This window comes from Phyllostomus discolor, chromosome 5 (genome assembly GCF_004126475.2).
Source record: "Phyllostomus discolor isolate MPI-MPIP mPhyDis1 chromosome 5, mPhyDis1.pri.v3, whole genome shotgun sequence".
In the NCBI taxonomy this organism is placed as follows: domain Eukaryota; kingdom Metazoa; phylum Chordata; class Mammalia; order Chiroptera; family Phyllostomidae; genus Phyllostomus; species Phyllostomus discolor.
The window spans coordinates 171,782,205-171,805,458 of record NC_040907.2 but is presented as its reverse complement, the minus strand read 5'-3'; the positions used below and the strand labels follow the sequence as shown (position 1 = coordinate 171,805,458).

The 23,254-nt window shown below is 59.3% G+C and overlaps 1 protein-coding gene across 1 annotated transcript in view; it reads left to right on the top strand.

Annotated features, from left to right (window-relative positions):
* C5H10orf90 (chromosome 5 C10orf90 homolog) overlaps positions 1 to 23,254 on the top strand; it is a 33,583-nt gene that overhangs the window by 8,891 nt on the left and 1,438 nt on the right. Inside the window, exons 2-4 of the mRNA XM_028514094.2 lie at positions 10,914 to 11,131; positions 13,207 to 13,384; positions 19,928 to 19,991. Of these exons, the coding sequence (XP_028369895.1) occupies positions 10,914 to 11,131; positions 13,207 to 13,384; positions 19,928 to 19,991 (460 nt within the window). The remainder of the gene's footprint in view (positions 1 to 10,913; positions 11,132 to 13,206; positions 13,385 to 19,927; positions 19,992 to 23,254) is intronic.

The window sequence follows — 23,254 nt, the reverse complement described above, 5'->3', positions numbered from 1 at the left end:
CCGATTCTGCGATTTGACTTGTCTGCTGACTTCGGGTAATGGTGCTGGTTTCTTGTGTGTGTTGTGAGTTCCGGGTCATATGTTGGGTTGGTCCAAAAGTCCATTTAATTTTTTCTGTAAAAATAAAAGACACATTTTTCATTTTCACCAATAACTTTATTGATTTGCATGCTTTGAGTTTGTCGGCGATCTCCTGCTATTGCCTTCCAGGGGGCAGAGGCCAGGGGAGCTGCTAAACGTCTTCCAGTGCAGAAGACGGCCCCACAGCAGAGAATCGTTTGGCAAAAATGTCAATAGTACCAGGAATCTTCGCAAACCACTTTTGACACGTTCAATCAATCGTAGCACCTTCTCCACACACTGCACAAATCTGTGTGTGTGTGTGTGTGTGTGTGTGTGTGTTTCAGTAGCATTTTTACCTTTCTTGAAATAATAAAGCATGATATGCCAAAAATGTTGCATAACTTCTTCCATCTTCAATATCGAAATGGCTGCCCCCAAATTCACCCATTTTGATAAGCATTTTTTAAATGCTCGCTGCTCCGACAGCTGTCACAGCACAATCCAACAATGTCGTTTCGAATGAAGCTAAAGACAACTAAGCACCGCTAGAGCCGCCCTACAGGAAAAACTAATCAGGCTTTTTGGCCACCCCAGTCTATTGTTACTATGGTTCTGAGCTTGTGTGCATTGGAACGTTCTCTGCGGAAAACCTCTGAGTCCCTCCAGAGATTTCCGTGCTTGTCCCAGGTGGGCTTACGTCGTGCTAAATTTTGAGCTTCTGGTTGCCCCTACTGAGCAGGTCGTGTGAATTTTGGCTCCAATCCTGGAAGGGGATCAGCTTGTGATCATGAAATGAAATTCCACTGGGGCTTCCAAGTTGCCTTCCCACATCCCCAAGTGCCAGGTTTGGTCTCCTGGGCTCTGCTCGGCCTTAAGCCCCAGGCTGTCGATGAGCAGGAACCAGCCACGACCCGCAGGGCAGGCAGACTTGCTTTCCATTGCTCTTCCAGAGAGCACTGGCGCGGCCCGGGCCTCCCTGCCAGCTGAGCTGTACGTGTGAAATAGGCAGTTATGTTCATTTCCAGAGTTTTTGTTTGCTTTGTTACATAAGAATTTGGGTAGCCAGTCCATGATACTGCAGAAAATACAAGATCTCACTCACTTATTTTTCTCCAGTAAAACCCTAAGTTGACCATCCATTAAAAAAAATAATAATGTTAAGATATATGGCATTATAAAAATTTCAATTTCTGGACTAATTTCATGTTCATGATTACATTGCTAATTTTCCTGTACATCTAGATTCGATGCCTCTTCATTTACATAATCAGACTTAAATGATGTCTATTCTTTAAGTTTTTTTCCTAACATTATTGGCTTGTTCTAACATCATTATAGTTTTCTGTTTTAAAAACTCTCGGCCAATATGTGAAACAGCTCATGTCCAGATATGGTGGTCTGAGCCTTCGAGCACGGATGTCAGGCAGTTAGCGTGCTGTCCAGGTCTGCGTCGCTCTGACGAAGACGTGACATGTGTCTTGGCGTATTCATCAGGAGCCTGTGTTCTGACGTTCTGTTTTTGGGAGGAGAAGTGTTGGGGAAATGACTGGAACCTTTTTAAGGCTTTCGATTCTGTATTTACAATCACTTTACAAAATGCGGCTGTCGCACGCACTGCCACTGGCCTGGTAGGAGAGACTGGGTCCTGATTGTCTTCCTAGAACCAAGGGTTACACGTGTATTTTTACACTTTGCTCATTTGATAGTGTTTATTCTGGTGTAAGTTCGAATCTCAAGTGAGGGGGGACTGTTTGTTATGGGCCATGGATGTTTCCTGCTTAGGGGACTCTTTGCTCTTCGATGTCCCCTTCAGCTCCTCAGTGTCCGGGGCCATCCCCGGAGTCTGCCCCGCTGTGTCACGGGGCCCTGGTGGTCAGCCTGTGCCACGTGGGTCAGGGACGGAGACCCGGAATCATGGTGAACTTGCATTTCACCTTTCCGCTGCTGGACTCCGATCTCTTTGCCTTTGGAGAGTTGGCGTCGTTATGACAACACCACACAATGCTAGAGCTAGACGGACCGGATGCCTCAAAGACCTGGAACGCAAACATAACTCCTTTTCAACTTTCATCGAAAACAGAGTGTGGATGAACTACTGTGCCCCATGCCATGCCACGAAGGGAAAGATAACTTTCTCTGGCCCAAGATACACACGGGCTAGAGAGGAGGAGAGAAGTGCAAAACGAGCCCAAGCCCGCCCAGCAGAGGCACCTGAACCTGGGCTGAGCCCGCGGAGCTGGGGTTCCTTTCCAGGGAGAGAGCTGGGACGTCTCAGGGGGCGGCGCCATCAGCAGGGTGGAGGGGGACATGCCAGGGGTGGAGGCCACAGGTGGCAGGTACCGCAGTGCGGAATGTCTTGGAGAATGACAGACGGAGCGTGTCCTCGGGTCCCTCGGGGCTTGAAGGGTGGCACACGGGATGCGGTGCCAATGGAGAAGAAGTTCCGGACCAAAGGCCTTGGCCGCACTCTGGGCCCTGGGGCTGCTCTGACGCCCGGCTGCAGGGCCACGGCCGGCACCCAGCCGGCAGGAAAGCTGTGTTGATGGCGTGAATGCGGGCGTCTTATTCTTTTTTTTAAGATTTTATTTATTTATTTATTTTTAGGGAAGGGAGGGAGAAAGAGAGAGAGAAACATCATTGTGCGGTTGCTGGGGACTGTGGCCTGCAACCCAGGCATGTGCCCTGACTGGGAATCGAACCTGCGATGCTTTGGTTTGCAGCCCGAGCTCGATCCACTGAGCTACGCCAGCCAGGGCTGGAAGTCTTATTCCAAAGACACACTCCTATGTCCTTGTCAGGACACATCGATGGTGCCAACTCACACGCCGATGCGTGTATTTTGAGACAGCCTTCGCTGGACTAACACGTCACCGGTCTTTTCAGATGCAGCCCCCTGCTCACAGGTGAGCTGTCTCTCTTCTCCCGAGCAGCGCGGAGGTCCACACGCAGGCCCTGAGTCCATGGTTAGCGGGGAAAGGACTGGAAGAGGGTTTCTCACGTGATGTAAGTGGATGTGAGCCGTTAATTACATTACGGAACTGAACGCGCAAAAGCCGGTGTCTCTGCAGCTGAGTCGAATTAGTTCCCCCACCAGAAGAAATTAGAGCGTGAGTCAGAAGGCTCGCGGGGAGCCGAATGCTGAGTGGGCGACGGCGGGGCTCCCTCGGGCTCCACCTGCTGAGCACGAAAGGCTCCCCGTTTCATCACGCGGCTCCTGGCCGCCCCGCCCCTTCCAGACCTGCGGGCCACATGGCGAGCAGGCTCGCTTTCTAAAACACTTATTTAGTAACAGCCTCGTTGGGATATGAACCACATGCCGTGACTGTCTTGCAGCGTGGAGCTCCGGCCGTCAATATCTTCCAGACGGTGATTCTGAAATGCGGCGCATCGGTGAATGCGGCGTATTGTCTCCTGGTGTTCAGCGAGGGTCCCTTCGTGTCACGGGGGCAGGGAACTGGAAACGAAGGGTGGCCCAAATCAAACTTGTTCCCTAACACCCTTTCCAGCAGAGAAGCTGCCCCTGCAAATGCGGACTCATTTTTGTCTGCAAGGAAATGCACCCCCGTCGAATCCCAAGCAAAGTCTGAGCACCTCGCCGCCCCTGACGACACGCCAGGGCTGGCTCTCCGGTCTGCGTGGCCGGCAGCGCTGACCTCTGGCTCCCTTCCCGGAAATCGCGCCCCTGTGGCTTGACCGGTGGTCGTGACGGAACCGGAAAGTTTGTCATTTCAAATCCAGAGAAGAGTCAGAGCGGCGGCTACCCGCTCCGTAGGGAGTAAACGATTTCGGTCCACGTGTGATTGCTCTCTTTGCTTCTCTGTCTGCACTCTCGCGCCCACCTGGCGTCGGCCTAATTCTCTGCCCGTCTGTGCCTCTGCTGAGACAGCGTGCAGGGGGCGAGCACCAGGTGAAAATGGGTCAGGTTTGCCACCTGCTTTGGCAAAGCTCTTGGGGTAGAACAGGGCTGGAGCCGACGCCCGCGGTGAGACGGCTCTAAGGAGAGAGGCCCGCGTGAGCCCTTGCTGACGCCCAGCCCCACGGAGCCGGGGGCACACAGCCCTCCACCCCCACTTTGCCCCTTCCGGCCACACGGGTTCGCAGCCCCTGCCCACGTGGGGCCGCAGGTCAGGGGAGGAAGGGTTCCAGCATGCCCCCGCGTGGAGTGGACGGTTCTCGGACACAGAGGCAGGCCGGGAGAGCGCAGAGCTGGCTCTGCCGTCCGGGGATCAGGCTGCGTCTCACAACAGGCCTCCCCGGGGCCACCGACACCGAGAGCGCCCAGGCCCCTCCGGAGCAACCTGGCTCTGCTACCAGAAGAGGGCGGGAGGGTCGTCCCTGGTTTAGGGGTTCCTCCTCACGCAGCCTGCGCCCTGCGCGCTCTGCGGGCCGGCAGCCGTGTCTCTGTGCTGGCATCACACCCCCGGGTCCTCACGGGAGTCTTGACCCTAAGAAAGTACCTTGGAATCACTGAATTAATGTTTACCCCTGGGGAACTGTCGGAATTGCCCCAATGATGCTTTTGGGTGGGGGTTCTCTCTCTCCTCATCTACTAGTACCTGGCAGGCAGGTGCGTCTTGAGGACGTTGCCAGGCTCCTCGTGGGCTGAGTGCCCTTCCTTACTGAGACGCTCGATGTGAGCCAGCTGCCAGGTGTCTCCCGAGGGCCAGGCATCAGCCAGGTGTTGGGGGTCCCTGCTCACAGCGCTTGCTGTTGAGAGGACAGAGGCGGACGACAGATGGGAGTGTGGCCAGGAGAAGGTGCGAGAGGCAGCGAGAGCTCCGCAGGGTGTGCTGAAGCCGGGGGTGCGGCTGAGCCGGCCCCTGTCGGCCTCTTTCAGTGGACAGGTCAGGAAAGACGTCTCCGAGGGGGTGATGTTTCAGCCAAGATCCGGGCGATAAGAAGGAGCCCACCCTGTAAAGGTGGAGAGGATGAGCACTTGGGGCAGAAGGGACAACCGACCTACAACTCTCCATGTGGTCAAGAGCGGAGGTGGCACCTTCCAGGGTCAAGGGCAAGGCCAGCGGAACCAGAGAGGAAAGGGAGCAGGGAGGGGCCGAGAAAGTCGGATGGTGCTGCGCTGGGAGAACGGGGGCGGGGGGCGGGGGGAGAGCTAGCTGCAGGCGGGATGGACGCTGGCTGTTAGGATTTGAGCAGAAAATTGTCACACTACTACATTGTGTCAAGCTGCCAGGTGGCAGCAAGACCATGAACACGGCAGGGGGTCACCCAGGGGGGAGCGGTGCGGAGAGGTGGTGGAGAGTTCACAGGGCTGCTGGGTACGGTGACTTCCACGGGGAGCGGAAGCAAGGAAGGAATCAAGGTGTCGCCTGGATTCGGGGGTGAATAAGGCACGGAGTCCTGTTCAAATGCACGAGACGGTGCGTGGACCTCGGGCCGCCGGCCCCCGGGGACAGACTGCACCTCCAGGCAGAGACCAGAAGAGTCTGCAGGCTCCAGGCCCCAGACCGGGCTGTGCATGGAGGCGTGGCCACACCTAAAGGTGCCTGCAGGCTCTCGTGATGGGACGAGTAAAAACCGAGTATGATCCCAAGCAGAAACTAGAAATGGTGACACCAATGGAAGACTGGGCAAATTTGGCCACTTTTACAGAAAACACGACGCCTGCGGCGGCGAGCCGGGCCGAGGCTCACTTTCCTGTGCTGCCACTGTTTTGGGGCGCATTGCGTCTGGGCCCTGGTGCGGTCAGGGTCAGAGTGGCGCTGCCGCCTCGCCACCGCCTTTTCTGCCAACAGGGGACTTTAAAAGGGTGTTTGTGTGTTTACGTGTGGTTGCATTATACGCAAGAGATTTTTTTTTAAATTCCTGCCATACGTGATCACACATGTCTAGTGAACGTCACTAGGACTTTCTTAAAATCCTCCCTTCAGTAGCATTCTTTACAGTGAGATTTTCGGGATGTTCGCTCTTCCTCTGACCCTTCCTATGGGCCCCACCATCGCTGACCAACTAGCAAACCCTCTCCGTAGCCGGGGCGCCAGCCCAGGAAGAGGGGCCGGCCGCCTCGCCAGGGCCAGGGGGGCGGGACTCAGGCTGTGCTCCCGCGGCAGGGTCAGCAGGGGCTCCCCGTGCCCCGCCCACACCCAGACCTGCTCCGCGTCGAGCCCCCGATCTGCTGCTGCAACCGACGAGGAACGGGACCCCATGGGCGTCTGCCTGTTTCCTTTTCGTCTGTGTTTTTACAATCCCAAATAGAAACAATACATGTGTTTTCCCTCACCACGTTTTATTTTTAGAAAATCTGGAAGATGAAATGCCTTCAGCTCAGCCACGTGACGCTCATTAGCGTTAATGAGAGAAAGGCATCTTCAGGGAGAAAATGAATCCCCCCCCCCCCCCCCCCCGCTCCGTGTATAAGTAACAGCAGGCCCGTGGCCACGTGGAGGCCTGGCTGCAGGGCACGTCCCCAGCTGCCAGCTGGCTGAGACCCCCAGGCCTTGTCGATCGATGCTCACCGAACTCGCCGCCCCGATCCCAGGGCGTACCTGTGTGACCCCAGGCGTGTCCCACTGCAGCAGGGCTCTCCCGAGACATTCTGGGTGTTTGCAGGCCTGTGCTGACCTCGGACAGCTGTTTGGGGTCTGGTGCAGGTTGAGCCTGACTGTCCCCACACCCCTCCCCACCCCAGGACCCGTATCATCAGTAGCCAGGTGTCAGGGTGTCTCCGAAGGCGAGGAGAGTAACAGGAAGGTTCAGAGGGGCTGGGGTGCCCCTTCAGGCCCCTTTGTGCATTTGAAGGTTGCTGGAGGGTCTCAGAGCTTCCCCGGCCCCTGCAGCTCGTGCCTCTTCCTGCCCTCTCACCTGCTTCCCCGCAGAGAAGCCCCTGACGCGGCGCCAGGAGGGGGCTTGCACATTCATTTAAGGGACGAGGCCAGAGCTGGGGGGGGTGCTGAAGATCAGACCTCCCTGCCCTATGCCCTCCCTCACTCCCTCCCCCTCCCCCTGAGCATCCCCCAGAGGATGGTGGCTGGGTTTGGCCCCCCCAAAGGACAGCTCTTATCTTCCATGGAAGGGGGTGCAGCCTCTGGCCCACACCAACCTTCCCAGCCTTCCTCCACTTAGTTCCACAAAATGTATAGTCAAGGCAGTCCCTGGACCTGGGAGTGCGACACGGGTCAAGGACGGAGCAACGGTGTCCCTGCCGTGTCTCCTGGCGTGTGCACGTCTTTCTGGATTTGAAGCAAGGACTCTGTCCACATCCTAGTGAGGACCGTATTTTTAAGGCGGTGCCTGACCTACGGGCTGTCTTAGGGCTGGTTAAACTGTAACACAGACTCACCTTTGCACAGCGCTCTGTTCTTTCTGAGTTTTCACAGTGTCCATGTCCCCCTCACAGGGCAGGGCGGTTGCTGTCCCATTGTGCAGATGCGTAACTTGAGGCCAGGTGGGCCGGGTGGCTTGTGCCCGGCCACAGGACCCGTGGGAGGTGGCCCCAGGCAGGCCTCTGGGCGTGTGTCCCAAACTCTTTCCGCCATCTGTATGTCGAACACCTTCCCTCTCGAAACGGCGCCACGCCCCAAACCTGGCCATCCTGGGACAGTCCGAGGGCTCGCAGCTCCGGAGGGCCGCACGGTGCGTGGTGGGCAGAGCTGGCCTCGGGGCGGGGGGCGGGGGGGAGGCTCCAAGGAGCGGCCGGCCCACCTCTGCTGGCAGCAGACTGACGGGCCCCGTGAGCCGAGCGGAGAAGCCTCCGGGTATTTTAACACTCACAGCACGGGATTCCCCCGGCCCCGTGTTCGTGTTCGTGCCGTTCCTGGCGGACCTGCAGAGGCCAAGGCCGCAAGGGTGCTGCAGAGGTGCTGAGAATGACTTCGAACACAGTGAAAACTGCCGCTCTGTCGAGTCTGTTCGAGCCTGTCACCAAGTGACCGTTTTTAAAACCATTCACACTTGAATGAACCGCAGACTTAGAGACACGGCACCACAGGACGTAGAGGGGGTCTCGGACCCCTCCCCCCGCCTCCCTGACGCTGACGCGTAAGGTGCTAACACTGACCATTTTCATAAGCATTTTTTTTTCTTTTTTTTAAAGATTTTATTTATTTTTTGAGAGGGAAGGGAGGGAGATAGAGAGAGAGAGAGAGAGAAACATTAATGTGTGGTTGCTGGGGGTCATGGCTTGCAACCCAGACATGTGCCCTGGGTGGGAATCGAACCTGTGACACTTTGGTTCACAGCCTGTGCTCAATCCACTGAGCTATGTCAGCCAGGGCTGTAAGCATTTTTCTTAATCAGCCAGCAGGAAGGCAACCTTCAAGAGGGCCTGTGCCTGGAGTCTCACTTTTTAAAGGGTGCTGGGTTTACTCCACAGTTGGACCCCGAAGATGTCTTTGGAAGGCATCAAGGGGAGACACGAGGACGGCTGCTAGCGTGGCAGGACCCGAGAGAGCCGGGGCGTGTGAAGGCTGGCAGGGCCCGTCCGGAGAGATGGGTTAGAGCAGGGGCGTCCAACCCCACGGCCCGGGGGCTGTGAATGCGGCCAGCAGAGAATCGTACATTTACTTAAAACACGATGAGATTTTTTTGTTTGCGTCAGTGTTTGTGTATTTAATGTGCAGCCCGAGACGACTGCTCTTCCAGCGGGGCCCAGAGGCGCCCCAAGGTTGGACACCCCTGCTGGGGAAACCCAACTGGGGCGCTTGAATAGAAACCAAATCGACCGCCTTCCTCCCTGGTGTCTTGAAATGTTGAGTAAGTTGGATAGTCCGGCCCAAAAAGGGAAGGGGGCGTGGGTGTGGGGCAGAAGGGGGTGCACCCTGCGGCCACTCCGTGTCAGTCACGGCCAGGGGTGCACGTGTGTGTGCGAAACAGCACGTGGCTGTCTTCCCCCGACCCTTTCCGAGTCAGAAGCAAGTGGTTCCCTCCGCGGGCCGGCCTGACACAGCCAGCAAGGGCAAGCGTGCACGGGGCCTGTCTCCTGTGCCCGGGCTTGCCCATGACACGTGGGTCAGGAGCCGCGTGGGATTCCCAGTGACTTCTGCCCTCTCCACGTTGCTCCCAAGGGACGGTTTTCAGTAAGACGGCGACACGTTTGTTTTCACGAAGAAGCCCCTCCCCTCGTCGGGGCACGAGGGGAACGCTCTTCCCGGACACAGATGCGCACTAGGCCGTTTAAGAAAGCAGTTAGATGTATTTCCGTCTTTATGGATCCGAGCAGTGTCTCAGGGCCAGCTCATGAATGAGACATGTTTCGTTTCTTGTGACTGACTCTCAGAGGCGAAAACAAAGAGCCCAGCAAGTCCACACTCGGTGGGGACGATCGCAGGGCGTCTGGCTGCCAGGACACCAGCTGCGGAGTTCCCTGGGAAACGACGGTCATCTGGGGAGGGAAGGGGGAAGGAAGGGACGGGGGACGGGAGGTGTCTGAGCCCCGTACCCCTGGGAGACCGGGCAGAGGAAGCCACCGGCATCAGGGGCTCGCTCTCCCCTGCCGGCCACAGCCTGGCCGTCCAGCGGGGACCCAGGCTCGTTTGGCCGCTGGATTCGGCCTTTGTTACGTTGTTCCCACGTCGGGTGCGTCTCCTCGTGGGCCCTGGGGACTCTCTCTGGTTCCCATTTTCAAAAACAGCCCTTCACAGGGAGCAGCGTTGTTCCCAGAAGGTGCACGCAGGGCCCCGGGTGTCTGGCCGAGGTGGGGCCGACACGACTGAGCTTTGAGAAAAGCTCCCAGAAACCCCAAGGAATGGTGTCGGCCAGGAGAGGAAAGGCTGCCAATGCCCAGCCGGGCAGACAAGGGGCCCGGAGCCGTTCCCGTGGGGACCCCCAGCTGTGGCGTTCCCTTCCTTTCCCGATGGGGAACCCAGCAGGCATTTACATTGGCCCCAAATGGGGTTTGCAGATCTTGTTCTGGAAGAGACGGGGGCCGGAGGGAGGGGCAGGGCTGACTCGAGAGGCAGAGGGTGGGGGAGTCAGGTGTGGGTCAGACCAGCCCCTCGTGGCCCCCAGGAGGGGGCTCTTCGCAGCCGATGTCCCGGGGACACATGGAGACAGCACTGAGCCATCAGAGCCCTCGCGGGGTTGCGGGGTCCGATCTCTGCCTTTCCCCACAGTAGGCCCGACCTCGGTCACACGGATGAAGCCCCTCCGATGGGCCCTGTAACCCTGTTCATCTGCTCCCCAACTCAGCGCAGAATCGGCCGGCTTCCGGCTGATGCCCTGTGACCGCTGAGCTGGGGTTCAGGGCTCACTTCTTCCAGGCCCCCTGATTTCCACCATCGCCTCACTGGTGTCCACTGAGTCCCAGGCAGGTTTGTGCCCACTCTCTGCTCATTTTCGTAAAGAGGGGAAAGGCGGCCATATACTCAAGTTATTGCCCGAAAACACTGGTCAGGGCAGAAGTGACGATGCTGATTGTTATCCTGTTACAGTATCACCTGATGTTAGTGTCAGTCTCAGCAATATAAATGTTCTTCTACAACATGGAATTGCAGAAAGTGCATAAATATCTTGCTAATTATATGCATAGTTAAGTTTATAAAAGTAGGTAACATGCTAAAAATAAAAGTAAACAGGCAATACTGTTGCCTCATTATAATAGTAACTTGATTTCCTAGCTGAGGCCGGCAGCTGCTAATGGAGGAGGAGGGCTTTGAACCAGGCGTCTGGCCCGAGGGCAACATGCTTGACTCTGTGGCCAAGGTCACTGGAGCCCCAAAGGGCACCAGCAAGCCCCGCCCTTCAGAGGCAAATGCTGGAGAGCAACGTGAATGATGGTGAACAGCCCACAGGCGCCTCTCTTTTCAGCACCGTCTCCCGTGTCCAGCGGTGCCGGGAGCCCGGCGAGAACCGCCCAGTGCCCTCTGACTGGGCACCCTCCCGCCCTCCTCTCGTAGGCGATTACACGTGCTGCGATTTGGTGGTGAAGCTGAGGGAGTGCCAGAGGAGCGAGGCCTCGGCCACGGCCACCCCCGCACCCACCCCGGAGCCCACGCCGGAGCCCATGCCCACGCCCGCGTCACCCCGGCCGGCGCCCTCCGAGGAACCGGAGACCCCTGACCCGCGGGAAGACCTCTCGGAGTGCCAGCAGACCGCCGCCTCCTTGACCTTGCAGGTAAGGCCTTCTGCCCGCCCAGCCTTGGTTCCTGCCACAGGGAGACCCTTCCTGGGGGTCCTGGGGGTCCTGGGGGTCCCGGGGTCCCGCAAGCTCGCTTCTGCTTCTGGGGCTGCAGCCCTGACTCCTCTCTGTTGTGGCTGTGTGACTCTGGGCAGGTGCCCCAACCTCTCTGGGCCTCCGTCTCACAGTGCGAGTCATGGAGATAATGAGACCGACGCTACTGGGCAAGGATGGGGGTCGCATCATCTCAGCAGGGACAATGGCCACAGCAATGACAGCCTTTGCTGAACAGTCACGGTGCCTGGGTGTGGGGCAGGTCACTTCATAGGCGTCAGTGCTGCCCGGCCTCAGGGCCCCCCTTTGGGGCAGGGGTCCCTGTGACCCCGTCCTCAGACAGGGCCATGAAGCCTTTGGAGGATGGAGGAAGTTGCCCAAAGTCCAGCAGCCCTGAGTTCAAGTGCACGGCGGCCTCCACTTGGCGTCTTCTCCGGGTTGTAGAGGGAAGACGTGCACATTTGTGAAAGTCAAAGCGCAGAGGCAGAGCGACGGGAAGGGCAGGTGGAATACCCTCGCTCCCGGTGGACTGACAGCCACACCTTCTGGGGGGTCCCCCTGTGATGCTGTAAACCGCCCTGCACGTGGGGAGGTGGCCTGTCGTGGGCCCCTGCACCTGGGAGTCCCTCCACAGAGAGGGGCTCATGGGGCCCCAGAGCAGCCTGAGCCTCCAGCCTCAGGACAGGCGGCCAAGGCGGCAGCCTCACCTGGCCGAGAGGCCATCCCCAGGGGCCAGCCTGCCAGGCCCCGGGGACTTGCGTCCGGTCCCTGGGAAGGTCTGGCTCCAAGACGACTCCTTTCCTGGCCCAGCTGCCAGGGGCTCGTCCTTGAACAGAGGGAGCCCCCCTCCCCCTCCCCTGGGAACTCTGAGCTCCCCGAGGGCTGGGAAAGGGATGCGGCAGTGCCTCCAGCAGGCCTTTACTGAGGACCTACTATGTGCAGAGCTCAGGTACTGGCTGTGGGGGGGTACCATGTGGGAGAGACACGACCTGTGCCATCAGGGGCTCACGGGCCAGCATGGAGGGGGACACGTGCATGTCCCTCCTGCATGGGGTGGTCTGTGAGGCCCCTGGATGGTCAGGCTGAACGGGGGGACCCCAGAGCTTCCTGGGAGAGCTGGGGCTCGAGCCGGTGGCTGCGGCTGGGCTAGTAGCCGAGGCAGGGGGCACCCGGAACAGAGACCCACGGCACAGCTGGTGGAGACAAGGGAAGGCGGTGTGGGGAAGGCGTGGCCCTTCCCTAGGGGGCGCCACCCAGCTACAGCAAGCCTCGGTTTTTGCATCGGTCACATGGGGCCACCGCTGTCCTCCGCCCAGCACCGGCTCGGGGATTCCCAGAGACGGTGGACGCCCACCAACCGCCTGGCCCGGGGGTGGTACTTGGTGTCAGCAGTCCTGCGTGGGCAGCTCAGCGCACGGGGTGCGCAGGGTGTGAGAGACGGGCCAGAGAGGGAACTGGGGGGTGGGGCGGGGTGGTCTGGCCTGCTCTGGGGGGCGTGCGGAACCATTCTGCAAGGCAGAGATAGTGTGCCGAGACCCTCTCCCTGGGAGGGGGCGTTACACCGGGGGGATGGCCTGGGTCCGCGCTGCCTCAGGCGTCCGGCCCCCGGCCGCAGCCAGTGGCTCGTGGTGCCCCGTCCCTTGCCACCCCACCCCTGTGTCAGGGAGACGGAACTCAGGGTGTTCCAGCCCGGGTCTGTGAGAGACGGAGGGACTCACGGGGTGCAGGCAGGAACGGGTGGACGTCTGCCTTGGCTCTCGTAGCCGGGGTGCCGGTGACCGACCGCCGTGCCGCCGTGGGGCCCCGGGTGCTGGCGGGGACCGGGGGGCCTGCCCACAACAGGCCTGCGGCGGCCCTCCCGTGAACTGGTGCCAGAAAACGGTGACACGCGTGTGCGTGCTGTGGCTTTTGGTCTCCGAGCACCGTCCTTCCGATCAGCTTCCTGACCGGCTCAGACGGCCGTGCGCCCTCCCGTGACCCCTCTCTCAAAACTGACGTGTCTTCTCGGCCCCCGCCAGGAAGCGCTGGAGGTGCGGAAGCCGCAGTTCATCTCCCGCTCGCAGGAGCGGCTGAAGCGGCTGGAGCGCATGATCCAGCAGAGGAGGGCCCAGCGGAAGGACGGCCCGGGCCCGAGGCAGGGCCCCCTGCCCGTCCGCGCCAGCAAGAAGCAGTTCACCGTCCCCCACCCGCTTAGCGGTGAGCTCGATGGCTGGGGAGGGGGGCGGGGCTGGGGGGCTCTCAGGCTGGAACCTGCGCCCCAGGGGCTGGTCTCCACGGTGCTGCCGCTGGCGTGCACAGGACCTGCGTTCACCCCAAGCACCGAACCCTCAGGCTCACAAAGCCGACCCCGGAAGCCGTCCCATTTCAGGGGATTCCATGTGGGCACAGAACCCAGCGGATGTAACTCGGGACACGATTCCCCACGAGGGCCAGGAAGGGAGCCACCCCACTGCGCAGCCAGGGCAGCAACGTCGGGGTTCTTGGCTCCTGACCGACGTTTGCAAGAGCCCCCCTTTGCCCTGCGTAGATTGCAAAATGGGCCTCAGGGCGGGGGCTGACTCCAGCTTGTCCGCGTCGGTGCGCGTCCTCTCGGAGCCCCTTGCGTGCGGTGAGCTCCGGGCACAGGGGCCGGCCTTCGAGGGGCAGCGGAGGGAGAGGGTCCTGCTGCGCCTGCCGGGCGGCACTCCGTCACACTCGCCAGAGAAGGGGCCGTCAGGACCCCGCCCCCTGGGCCAGGAGCTGGGACAGCAGAGTGGGCAGGAGTGACCTCAGTCCTCCCCTCGGCTCGTAACCCGCCCATTAAACCAAGAATGACAAGAAGAGACGAGAGTGAGATCGGGGCCCGCAGCGCACGCTGACGGCCTGCAGCTGGGAAGCCGGGGGGACCTCGGATTTGCTCCTTCAGATGGGGGAGCGAGGTCCTGCTTCCTAGGGAAACGTTCTGGCCTCCAGGATGTGAAATCATGCGCCAGAGGACAGAGGGAGTTGTCACAGGATTCCTGTGAACCCCCGAGCTCCAGCAGGCCCGGGCCCTCCTTCCCCGGGGCACCTGCCGGTCCTGCGGTCCTGATTCATATGTGTGTGTGTGTGTGCACATGTGTGTGTGTGTGTGCACGTGCACGTGTCGGGTCAGTTGGAGCAGACAGGCTCTGAAACCGGAGCCGCCTCCCGTGAGCTCGGGCAGAGAGAGGCGGCGTGCACGGCCCCGCGGAACCCGTCTGGATGCACGGCTCGTCCTCGGCCTGTCTGCCTCGGCCTGAATGAAGACGTTTCTCGTCCTGGCCGAGCTAGTTCCCACGTCACGCGTGTGAGCGGGTGGGCTCTGGCTGCGGCGTCCGGACGTCTGTTCGGGAGAAGACCGGGTTGCTTTCCGAGCGGGGTAGCCACCCCCGATCGGGGCTGGCCCAGCCGTCTCGATTCAGCACAGACCGGAGAGGCTCCGGTGGGAGCTCCGGCCACTGGCAGGTGCCCACGGGGCAGGGGCTGCCAGGACAGCCATCACCTGCTGCGCAGGGACGATGACGACGAGGCCCAGAGGGCCAGCTCTGCATCCTGTTGGCCGATGAGTTCTGAGCGGTTTTAACGGCCCGGGCAGTGTGCACATGTCGTGCTTGCACACGTATGTGAGCGCTGCGTGGGTCCCCCGTGCAGAGGTGAGGGCACTGTGGTGCAGACGGAGGGACCGTTGCAGAGGGACCAGGAGGTGGCATTAGAAAGGTCCCTCCTACGGCCCAGCCCGTCTTTCCTGACTGCCTCGGCGGCGGCGGCTCGAGTTCCCAAAGCTGATTAACGTGCGTCTCCTTCCTCGCCCGGGAGCCACCTGGGCCGCCTCTGCGTGGTCCCAGCCGTGACCCTGGGAGCCTCCTCGTCCATCTGTGAGCACACCTCCCTTGAGAACCCACTGTGCGCCACGCTCAGTTCCCGGTCTCATGGATTTCCCCAGATCATGGGGAGAACGTGCAGATAAGGAGGCAAGGATGTTGGGATTTGCTGTGTCGGGGCAGGGGGTCGGGGGGAGCGTTCCTGGGTTGCCATGGAGACCCGCGGCCGTGGGCTTGCTCTCACCTGGGGACGTGCAAGGCTCCTGATGGAGGAGCCCCCCGGACTGTGTTCGGGTGAATCGGGGTGCGGGGTGGGGGTGCGGGAGCCTAGGAAGGAGAGGTCACCGGGCGCCCTGCCTCCAGCAGCTCCTCCTGCAGCAGAGCAGCCCTCACCGTGCATTCCTGGCCGGAGCCAGCATCACCTTAAAGTGACTTTGCCCTTCCAGAGCTGTGAGCTGGACAAGTGGCCGCAGATCTGACCTGAGAGGGCAGAAGTCACTGCAGTGACAGCTGTGAGCCGTTCATCACACAGATGCCACGCTGCCACAGCCTTCCGACCGGCGCCCGCCCTGGTCTCGGGCACACTTTCCCCTAAGACGTGTGAATGACACTTGGGGGTAGTTCTCCCAATATTACTCACAAAGGGAATTTTAAAATGTGCCTGTCGGGCAACAGTAAATTGTTACTCCGTGGGCAAAGAAAGCAAGAAGCATGATGTAGCTAAAAGGTCATTTCCCTGATTCAAGGACATTTACATGGGCATTATCATTAGTGCCCTTCTCAGACTGATGACAGAGGTCTTGTTTTTAAAGAACCTGGGGAAAAACAGATCAATTCCTGTCCGTTGATTAAAAGTAGACCTCAAGGGCGGGTTATTTCCAGCTACCTGAACGAGGGTAAACACACACAGAGTTGCAGAATGGTAAGAAAAAAAATGACTTTATCCAGGATTCTTCTGCCAGCTGCCTCAGCTTTGCTTTCCAAGTGACTGCCCCCCCATCCTGCAGGGCGCTTTGGGGATGAGCCTCATGGTGACACTGAGGATGTGAGTGCCCTCGCGGTGAGGGGGACAGCGCGGTTTCATGGTGAAGTGTGCCATTGGGGTCACTGTTACTGTTGAAGTCCCTCTAAATGAGTAACTTGAACTTGCCGTTGAAGACACACATACACGTTTTTGAGAAAATGTGGCAAGAGTCCACCACATTTTCCATATATAAATATATGTGTATGTGTACATATATATGATCTTGCCAGAAAGTATACAGCCATGTGCTATGAAAAAAGACACATTTATTCAAGAAGATACTAGATATAAGCAACACTGCACACAGGACAATGACACCTCAGTCCCCTTCATTAGGCACCTTGGGACCTCCCACAGTTCTCCCAGTCTCAAGGAGCTGCCCTGTCATATTTTCCTGACTCTCATTGACAGTCTGAAATCTTTTCCCTGTCAGAGGTGATTTTAGTTTTGGGAAAAGCCAGAAGTCGCAGGGTGCCAAATCTGGGCTGTAGGGGGGCTGAGTCACCTGCATGGTTTGATCTTTTACCAAAACATTCTGCACATGACGTGTTGCGTGAGTGTGCACCTTGTCTCGATGAAGCTGCCAACTTCTGAATCATATGAATTGTTTCCATGGAGGGATGTTCAAGCTTAAGGCAAAATTTCATGCAGATTCATCATTCTGCTTGCACAGTCATTTTGAATGCGACAACCACACAGTACATGTGCTCACTCAACGGTGTCTACCGCCCCCACTGACTAGTGCAGTGAGGTCGTCACTATTCACGCCTGTGCCTTCCAGTCCACGCTCCTTGGCTGCCAGGTTCCATCGCTGTCGTGCAAACTGTTCTCATTATATTACCAATGGCTGGGCTCTTCCCAGACAGACCTTGTATATACATTAAATCCCGTTCTGCAGCCACAAATAACGCTGAAAACCGAGAACTAACTAGAGCTCTTCTTCTGCAGTTGTCACGTCCCTCCTCAGTGAGTGGCCTCATGCCTGGAACTATGGGAAATGCGTTTCAGAGCAAGACCGAGCCCGTCAGACCCCTCTGAGAGGCGTCCTGTGTGCAGTGTTCTCGCGCAGGTCACAATGCCTAATGCATGTGAACCGCATTGACGGTTCCCGCAGCAACGGAGACGGCTTAAACTTGTCTAACCTTATTTTCCCTAATGTCTTTTTTTTTTTTTTTTTGACTTGGGAATGCTTTTATATAATTTTTGAGAGTCCACTTTGGGACCCTTGCTCCGGGAATCTCTGCTTGCAGGAATACCCACCATGCTTTGCTACAGAAACCCTCGCTGGACTTGCAGTCTGCCATTTCTCACGGAAACCCGGGGCTGGGGGCAGGAGGCCTCGCTCTCCTTACCTGCGGCCCTTTGGTGTAGCAGGGGCAGGACAGCGGGGCCTGGGGACCTCCGGGCAGGGCGTCTGGTGTCGACTTCACTGCGTGACGCAAGCCCAGAATCACACAGCAGCCCTGGGGGGGAGTGGGGAGGAGGAGGGGCTGGGGCCAGTTCCCTGGGGTGCAAGGGCTGCAGCACAGTGGTCCCAGGCATGACGCTAGGGCTCTGTTTCTCTCCAGAAATGTCTTTCATGGATGGTTGGACTTGGGGGGTCTGTGCTTCTAGCTGGGGGCCAAAGCTACCACCCCAGCCTGGTCGCCCCTGTTGCACCTGATGGCCCACTAGGAAGATCTGTGGGGAGGTGCATGCCGGTGCTCGGGGTGGGCCCCTCTCACTGCCAGCCCCCCACCACCCCGTCCCAGAGGGATGAACCCAGCCCCTGTCCTCTCAGGGAAGCCCCGAGGTGGTGCCCCCGATAGCGAATCACTCTTCCCTGACCAGGAGCCCCTCCCAGCTTTGCTTCTGCAAGCAGAAGGGGTGGGTGTCTGCAGAGACCTCCGCTCTCTGCTCGGTCTCCCCGTTTCCCCCGCCTGCAACAGCAGGGTCGGGGCACCTCGGCACAGCTCCCACGGGACCTCAGCCCCTCGCCCTGCCGGAACGGCAGCTGACCCATGGGGCTGGTTTCCCAGTGACACCCACGTCTGGTCTGCGTGGCCACCGTCCACCTCCCAGACCCCCGGAGCAGGCTACAGAAGTCCACAGGAGGCCGGAAGCGATTTCGGAAGAATGAGAATGTTTACCTGGTGCAGGGGGCAAGGTGCTCTTGTTCCCTCCTGGAACAAAACCGAAGCTTCACCGTGGCACCATTGTGTCCTCTGAAGAAATAAACCACACTAACAATAATAACCCACGAAGTTATTTTTCGAGAGTAGACCACACATACAGTCGGTTTGAGAGGCTGAAAAGTTTCTATCCCCTCAGGACACCGTCCTTCCCTCCAGGGGGCCCCGCCCCACACCGGAGCGGCCCGAGGGCTGCGGACCCAGACGTGAGCCTGGGCCTCTGTGGGAGGCGCTCTGTCCCCGCCCCGAGTGGGATGCTCTGAGCCGCCACGTGTTGGCTTGCTCAGGACCCCGACTGCCTTGAGGTGACCCCCGTTCCTTAGGGAGTGTCGCTGGGATTGTCCCGAGGCCCTGGGCTCTGGCCTGTCTGGGGTGAAAGCCGGGGGGCCCCGGGGGGGGGGGTGTCTTGGCAGAGCACAGTGTCGTGGTGGTGCCCCTGGCTCTCCGAGCCCGATGCCTTCCCACACGCCGGGGCGTCGTCCCCGCCCTGGCAAAGGCCTTCTGGCTTCTCCCTCCTCCGTCTCGCTCCTCCGTGGACTCTGGTCTTCGAAGTCAAGTGATGGTGCCGTGTTTTTTCTTCGTGTTGATGTAACTGGACAGAGCACAGGCGCAGCCCCGGCTGTTTCCACGCAGTGCGTCAGGAGCCGTATCACACGTCCCCCGAGGGGAAGACGGTTCTGATTATTTCTGTCTCTACCCCACCTCCTCATGGATTCTCAAGCCCAAGAAGTCTTCTGTGTCCCCACTGGAGTGCTCAGTGACGGGACACACCAGTTTGGGGGGGGGCGGGGTCCGCGTTGCGAATCACAGGGAGCTCGCTCCAGCTCCGGCAGGAGCAAGGGTGCCGAGTCCCCCCATCTGCGTGTGCTGAGTGACGCGGGCGCAGGGCCACCCCACAGGTGTGTTCCAGAAACTGAGACAGCTGCTCCGGGACACCCGTGCCACAGGCTCCCAGAGCCCGTTTGCACACCAGACTCTGGGCTGGTGGAGGGCGGAGAGTCTCGTGGGAATTCGGAGCCACTGCAGAAGGGTCTGTGCCGTCTTTCTGGAAACACGCCCCACTTTGAGCGTGCCGCCGGTGAGCACCTGGGGATCAGCAACACACACTTGTGTCGCAAGACGGCACCAGGACTTTCTGCCGTTGCGCACCTGCTCGCTCACAGGGTGCCGGGCAGATGCTGCTATGGCGTGGTCCCTTACATCTTCCCACGTCAGAGCGGATGCCAAGCTCCCGGGGGGGGGGGGGGGGGGGGGGCGGTGCTTGAGGTGTAGCAGCGGCGCCTGCTCTGAAAACGCCCCGCTGGGACGGTGCCCTGTCCTTAGGGGCACCCGGACCGAGTGTGGGGGTGTTTGTGGGTGGGATGCCTGCGCCCCCGGGCCCCGCCCCCAAGGTGAGACGCAGGCACCCTGGCACTGCCCCCACAAACCCCGACTCTCCGCCCCCCTCTTCACAGACACACAGAGGGGCCCCTCCGTCCGTGAGGTGCGTCAGATGCCAACCTGGTGCCTCATGCCCCGGGCCGCCGTTGTCAAGACCCACCTGTGGGTTGAGGTTTCCGTGGCGCGCGAGTGTCTGCGGAGCCCAGCAGTGTCTGTGACAGGCAGGGGCCTGGAGGAAGGGGCAGGAACGGAGAGCGTGCTCAGTTCTCCGCGGTCATTCTCCCCCAGACCAGTGTGACGCCCTCGTGCCTTCCGAAGCTAACCCTCTCTCCATGTCTTCCAGATAACTTGTTCAAGCCCAAAGAAAGGTACATTTCGGAGAAGGAGATGCACATGCGCTCTAAAAGGTACCTGGTGGTTGTGCGGGACAGGGGGGGGGGGGCGGGGGGGGCCAGGCAGCGTCATGGGTCCCCGCCCTGTCCGGCGGGGCCAGTTTCCAGGTCCCACGTTTAAGGTCTGAGGTCTTCTTGGCCGTGAACTTGAAAAGCTGGCTCGCACAAGTGTGGCCGTCCAACTTTGCCTCCGAACGTTAATGCCGTTCTTGGAACATCCTTCGGAAAGTGGTGGGTCTTGGATGCGGAGCCGACCCGGTAATTGGTCTCCGAGAGATCTCCAGACTCGCAGCGGGGGACGACGCCCCCCGTCGCTCCGGGCAGGTGCTATTGGGCCCGTGCACCTCCTGAGGTGACGGTACCAGGGGGAGAGAGACTGGTTCTTCCAGGACCTTGACCGTGGCGAGGCCTGTGGGAAAGGACCCAGACCTGGAGGCTGATGGCACGTGGGCTCCAGGGCAGCCGCCGAGGGCCACAGGCCTGCCTTTCTGGCTCCGGCCCCTCCACGGGCCGGGCGGCCCGCTGCCAGCGAGTGCGCCCTGCTCCACTCAGCTGCGCGCTGACCTAGGCGCCCACGAATCCCCATGAACCCGGCGCACACAAAGGCCGCCATTCTTCCTCGGACCTGGCCTCCTGGTCGAAAGGGAATAATAACGCAGCGACGTTGGCCAAGCTCACGCAGGCAGAATGTCATTAACTTATAGTGGAGTATCTCGCGCTGGGAAGAATTATGATCATTAAACCAGACCGGGGTGCCCTCGGAGCAGCCACGGCAGAAGGAGGAATGCGTGTGTCCCGCCCCCGACCCCCCCGCTTTGGGCCACATCTCAGCTGTTACCGTGATGATGATGATGATGATGATGATGGTGGTGGTGTTTCTGTGATAATTAGCCAACTTGGATCCCCCGTAGGAAAGCTCTCGGTAAATGACACCGCGAGGGCGAGGAGAAGGGGGACCGTCCCACTAACGACCTGCTTCCCGCCGCCCCGGCCAGGGCTTTACAACGCCACCGGGCTTGGAGACCCGCTGTTTCAGAAGCGCGAAGTTATGCGTGCCTCATGCCAAAAGTATTCCCTTTCAGTTTAGTGAAACACTCCAGCCAAAGCCTTGCTTCTCGGTCCCCAACCCCAAAGCTGCGATGATGGAGCCTTCCAACTAAAACAATAGATTGCAAAGCAGTGGCCACGGACAGAGCGTATCGCCCCGTCGTCCTACTGATGTGGGAGCTGACACTGGGGCAGGACGCGGGGGTGAGGTGACGGCCCCCCGAGTCACCGGCTCCCCAGCCAGAGGCTGAGGCCGGTCTCCGATGGAGCCGGGGCCTGGGTTTCGCTCTGCTCGGTGGGCCGTGCTCTGGGTGGGCTCTGCCCGTGGCCCCGAGACTCCCCCCACCCACGAGAGCCCCCTGGCGCTTTCTTTTGTATCCTTTGTCATTGACTATTGTTGCTAAATTACATTTTCATTTAACAAGTTCAAGCAGCAGAGATGCAGCTGAAGTCCCTGGTGACCGACTCGCCCCATCCCTGTCCCCCCCCCCAGCCCTGGCCCCTCCAGGCCCCCTCCGCCTGAAAGCAGACTTCACGTGTACACATACCGATGTCTGACTTTTCGCCGTCTATGGGATCCTACTCTGTCTTTCCGAAGCTTGCTTTTTTGACCTTTCAATATGTCCATGAGGTCTCCCTGGGTCACGAGATGTGGATATAGGTGATTTAACTCGTGGGTTTTAACTCTCTGCAAAAATGGTCTATTACGTAGATGCACCAAAATGTATTCAGGAAGCTCTTTGAGAAAATATACTGCAGGCCCTGACTGGTGTAGCTCAGGGGGCTGGTGTCATCCCATAAACCGAAAGGTCATGGGTTCGATTCCTGGTAGGGGCAGAGGCCTGGGTGGCGGGTTTGGTCCCTGGTCAGGTGTGTGAGAGAGGCGACAGATCAATGTATCCCTCTCACATCGATGTTTATCTCCCTCCCACTCTCCCTCCCTCCCCCTCTCTCTAAAAATCAGTAAGCATGTCCTTGGGTGAGAATTAAAAAAAAAAATACTGCCTCAAAAGCCCCAGGGGTGAGTTGTGGGAGTTTGTACCCCCAAACCCCCACGAGGTTCACATGGTCCGCATCAGGGAGATGGCTCTCCGGGTACAGAGGGGTTTCCGCTGCGGAGCTTTCCGACACTCAGCTTTCCTGCGGCTCCGCGCAGGCCTTTCTAGAAAGCTCCCGGGAGTGGCGATGTGTGTCCCTCACTTATTCCAGTCGAGTCGATGCCCACAGGGTGCCCGGCGCTGGCAGGCACTAACGAGGGTTTCCAGGTCCCTCTGCTCCACAGCTGGGGACTGGGCTGTGTAAGGTCGAACAGAGGGAGGTTCGAATCCCAGCCAAGGGCCTTTCCGCACGTCCGCCGGCCTCGCCAGCCTGGGGCGCCTCCTCCAGTGAGGGCAGGACTCTGTGCCTCCCCCCCGGGGGTCGTGAGGGCACCTGAGAAGATGCACGTCAGGTGAGGAGCCTCGTGCCCAGGAACCAAGACGAGGTCAGGCACCGACGTCGTCCGCATCAGTATCGTTATGATGTTAGTTGTGATTATTATGTTAACAGCAGAACCTGCCCTGGCTGGCATGGCTCAGTGGATTGAGTGTGGGCTATGAACCAAAGTGTCGCAGGTTCGATTCCCAGTCAGGGCACATGCCTGGGTTGCAGGCCACGGCCCCCAGCAACCACACATTGATGTTTCTCTCCCTCTCTCTCTCTTTCTCCTTCCCTTCCCTCTCTAAAAATAAATGAATAAAATCTTAAAAAAAAAAACCCCAGCAGAACCTGTTCATCACAGTCCACCTGGCTTTCAAAGGGGAGAGAAGGTGAAAAAGAGCTGTTGTGGCGGGTCGCCCCGTGCGCAGGGGTGCAAGAGCCCTGGTGGCGGTGACCACACCGTCCATGCACGCTGAGCGAGCACGGCTTCACGTCGGCACGGAAACAGCTGCGTTAGCGGCAGGAAAGGAGGGTCCACAAGAGGGGTCCCTGGGGCCCGGCTTGTAACTCGGAAGCCCCTAATTGTACACCGGCACAAGAGCATCACACCCACACCTGGGGTGTGTTTGGAAACAGTGTAGGTGGAATGCGGTCGGTGAGGAGACAGACCTCACATATGCAGGCAGGTGCCTTGATGAGCGCGATTCCAGCGGAAGTCCCGCCCCCTCCACTTGTCGGCAGCACCTTTCCCAGGTCGCAGGAAGGCAGACACTGCGTGGCATACAGGGATTTGGGGAGAGGTTTGCCCTCGG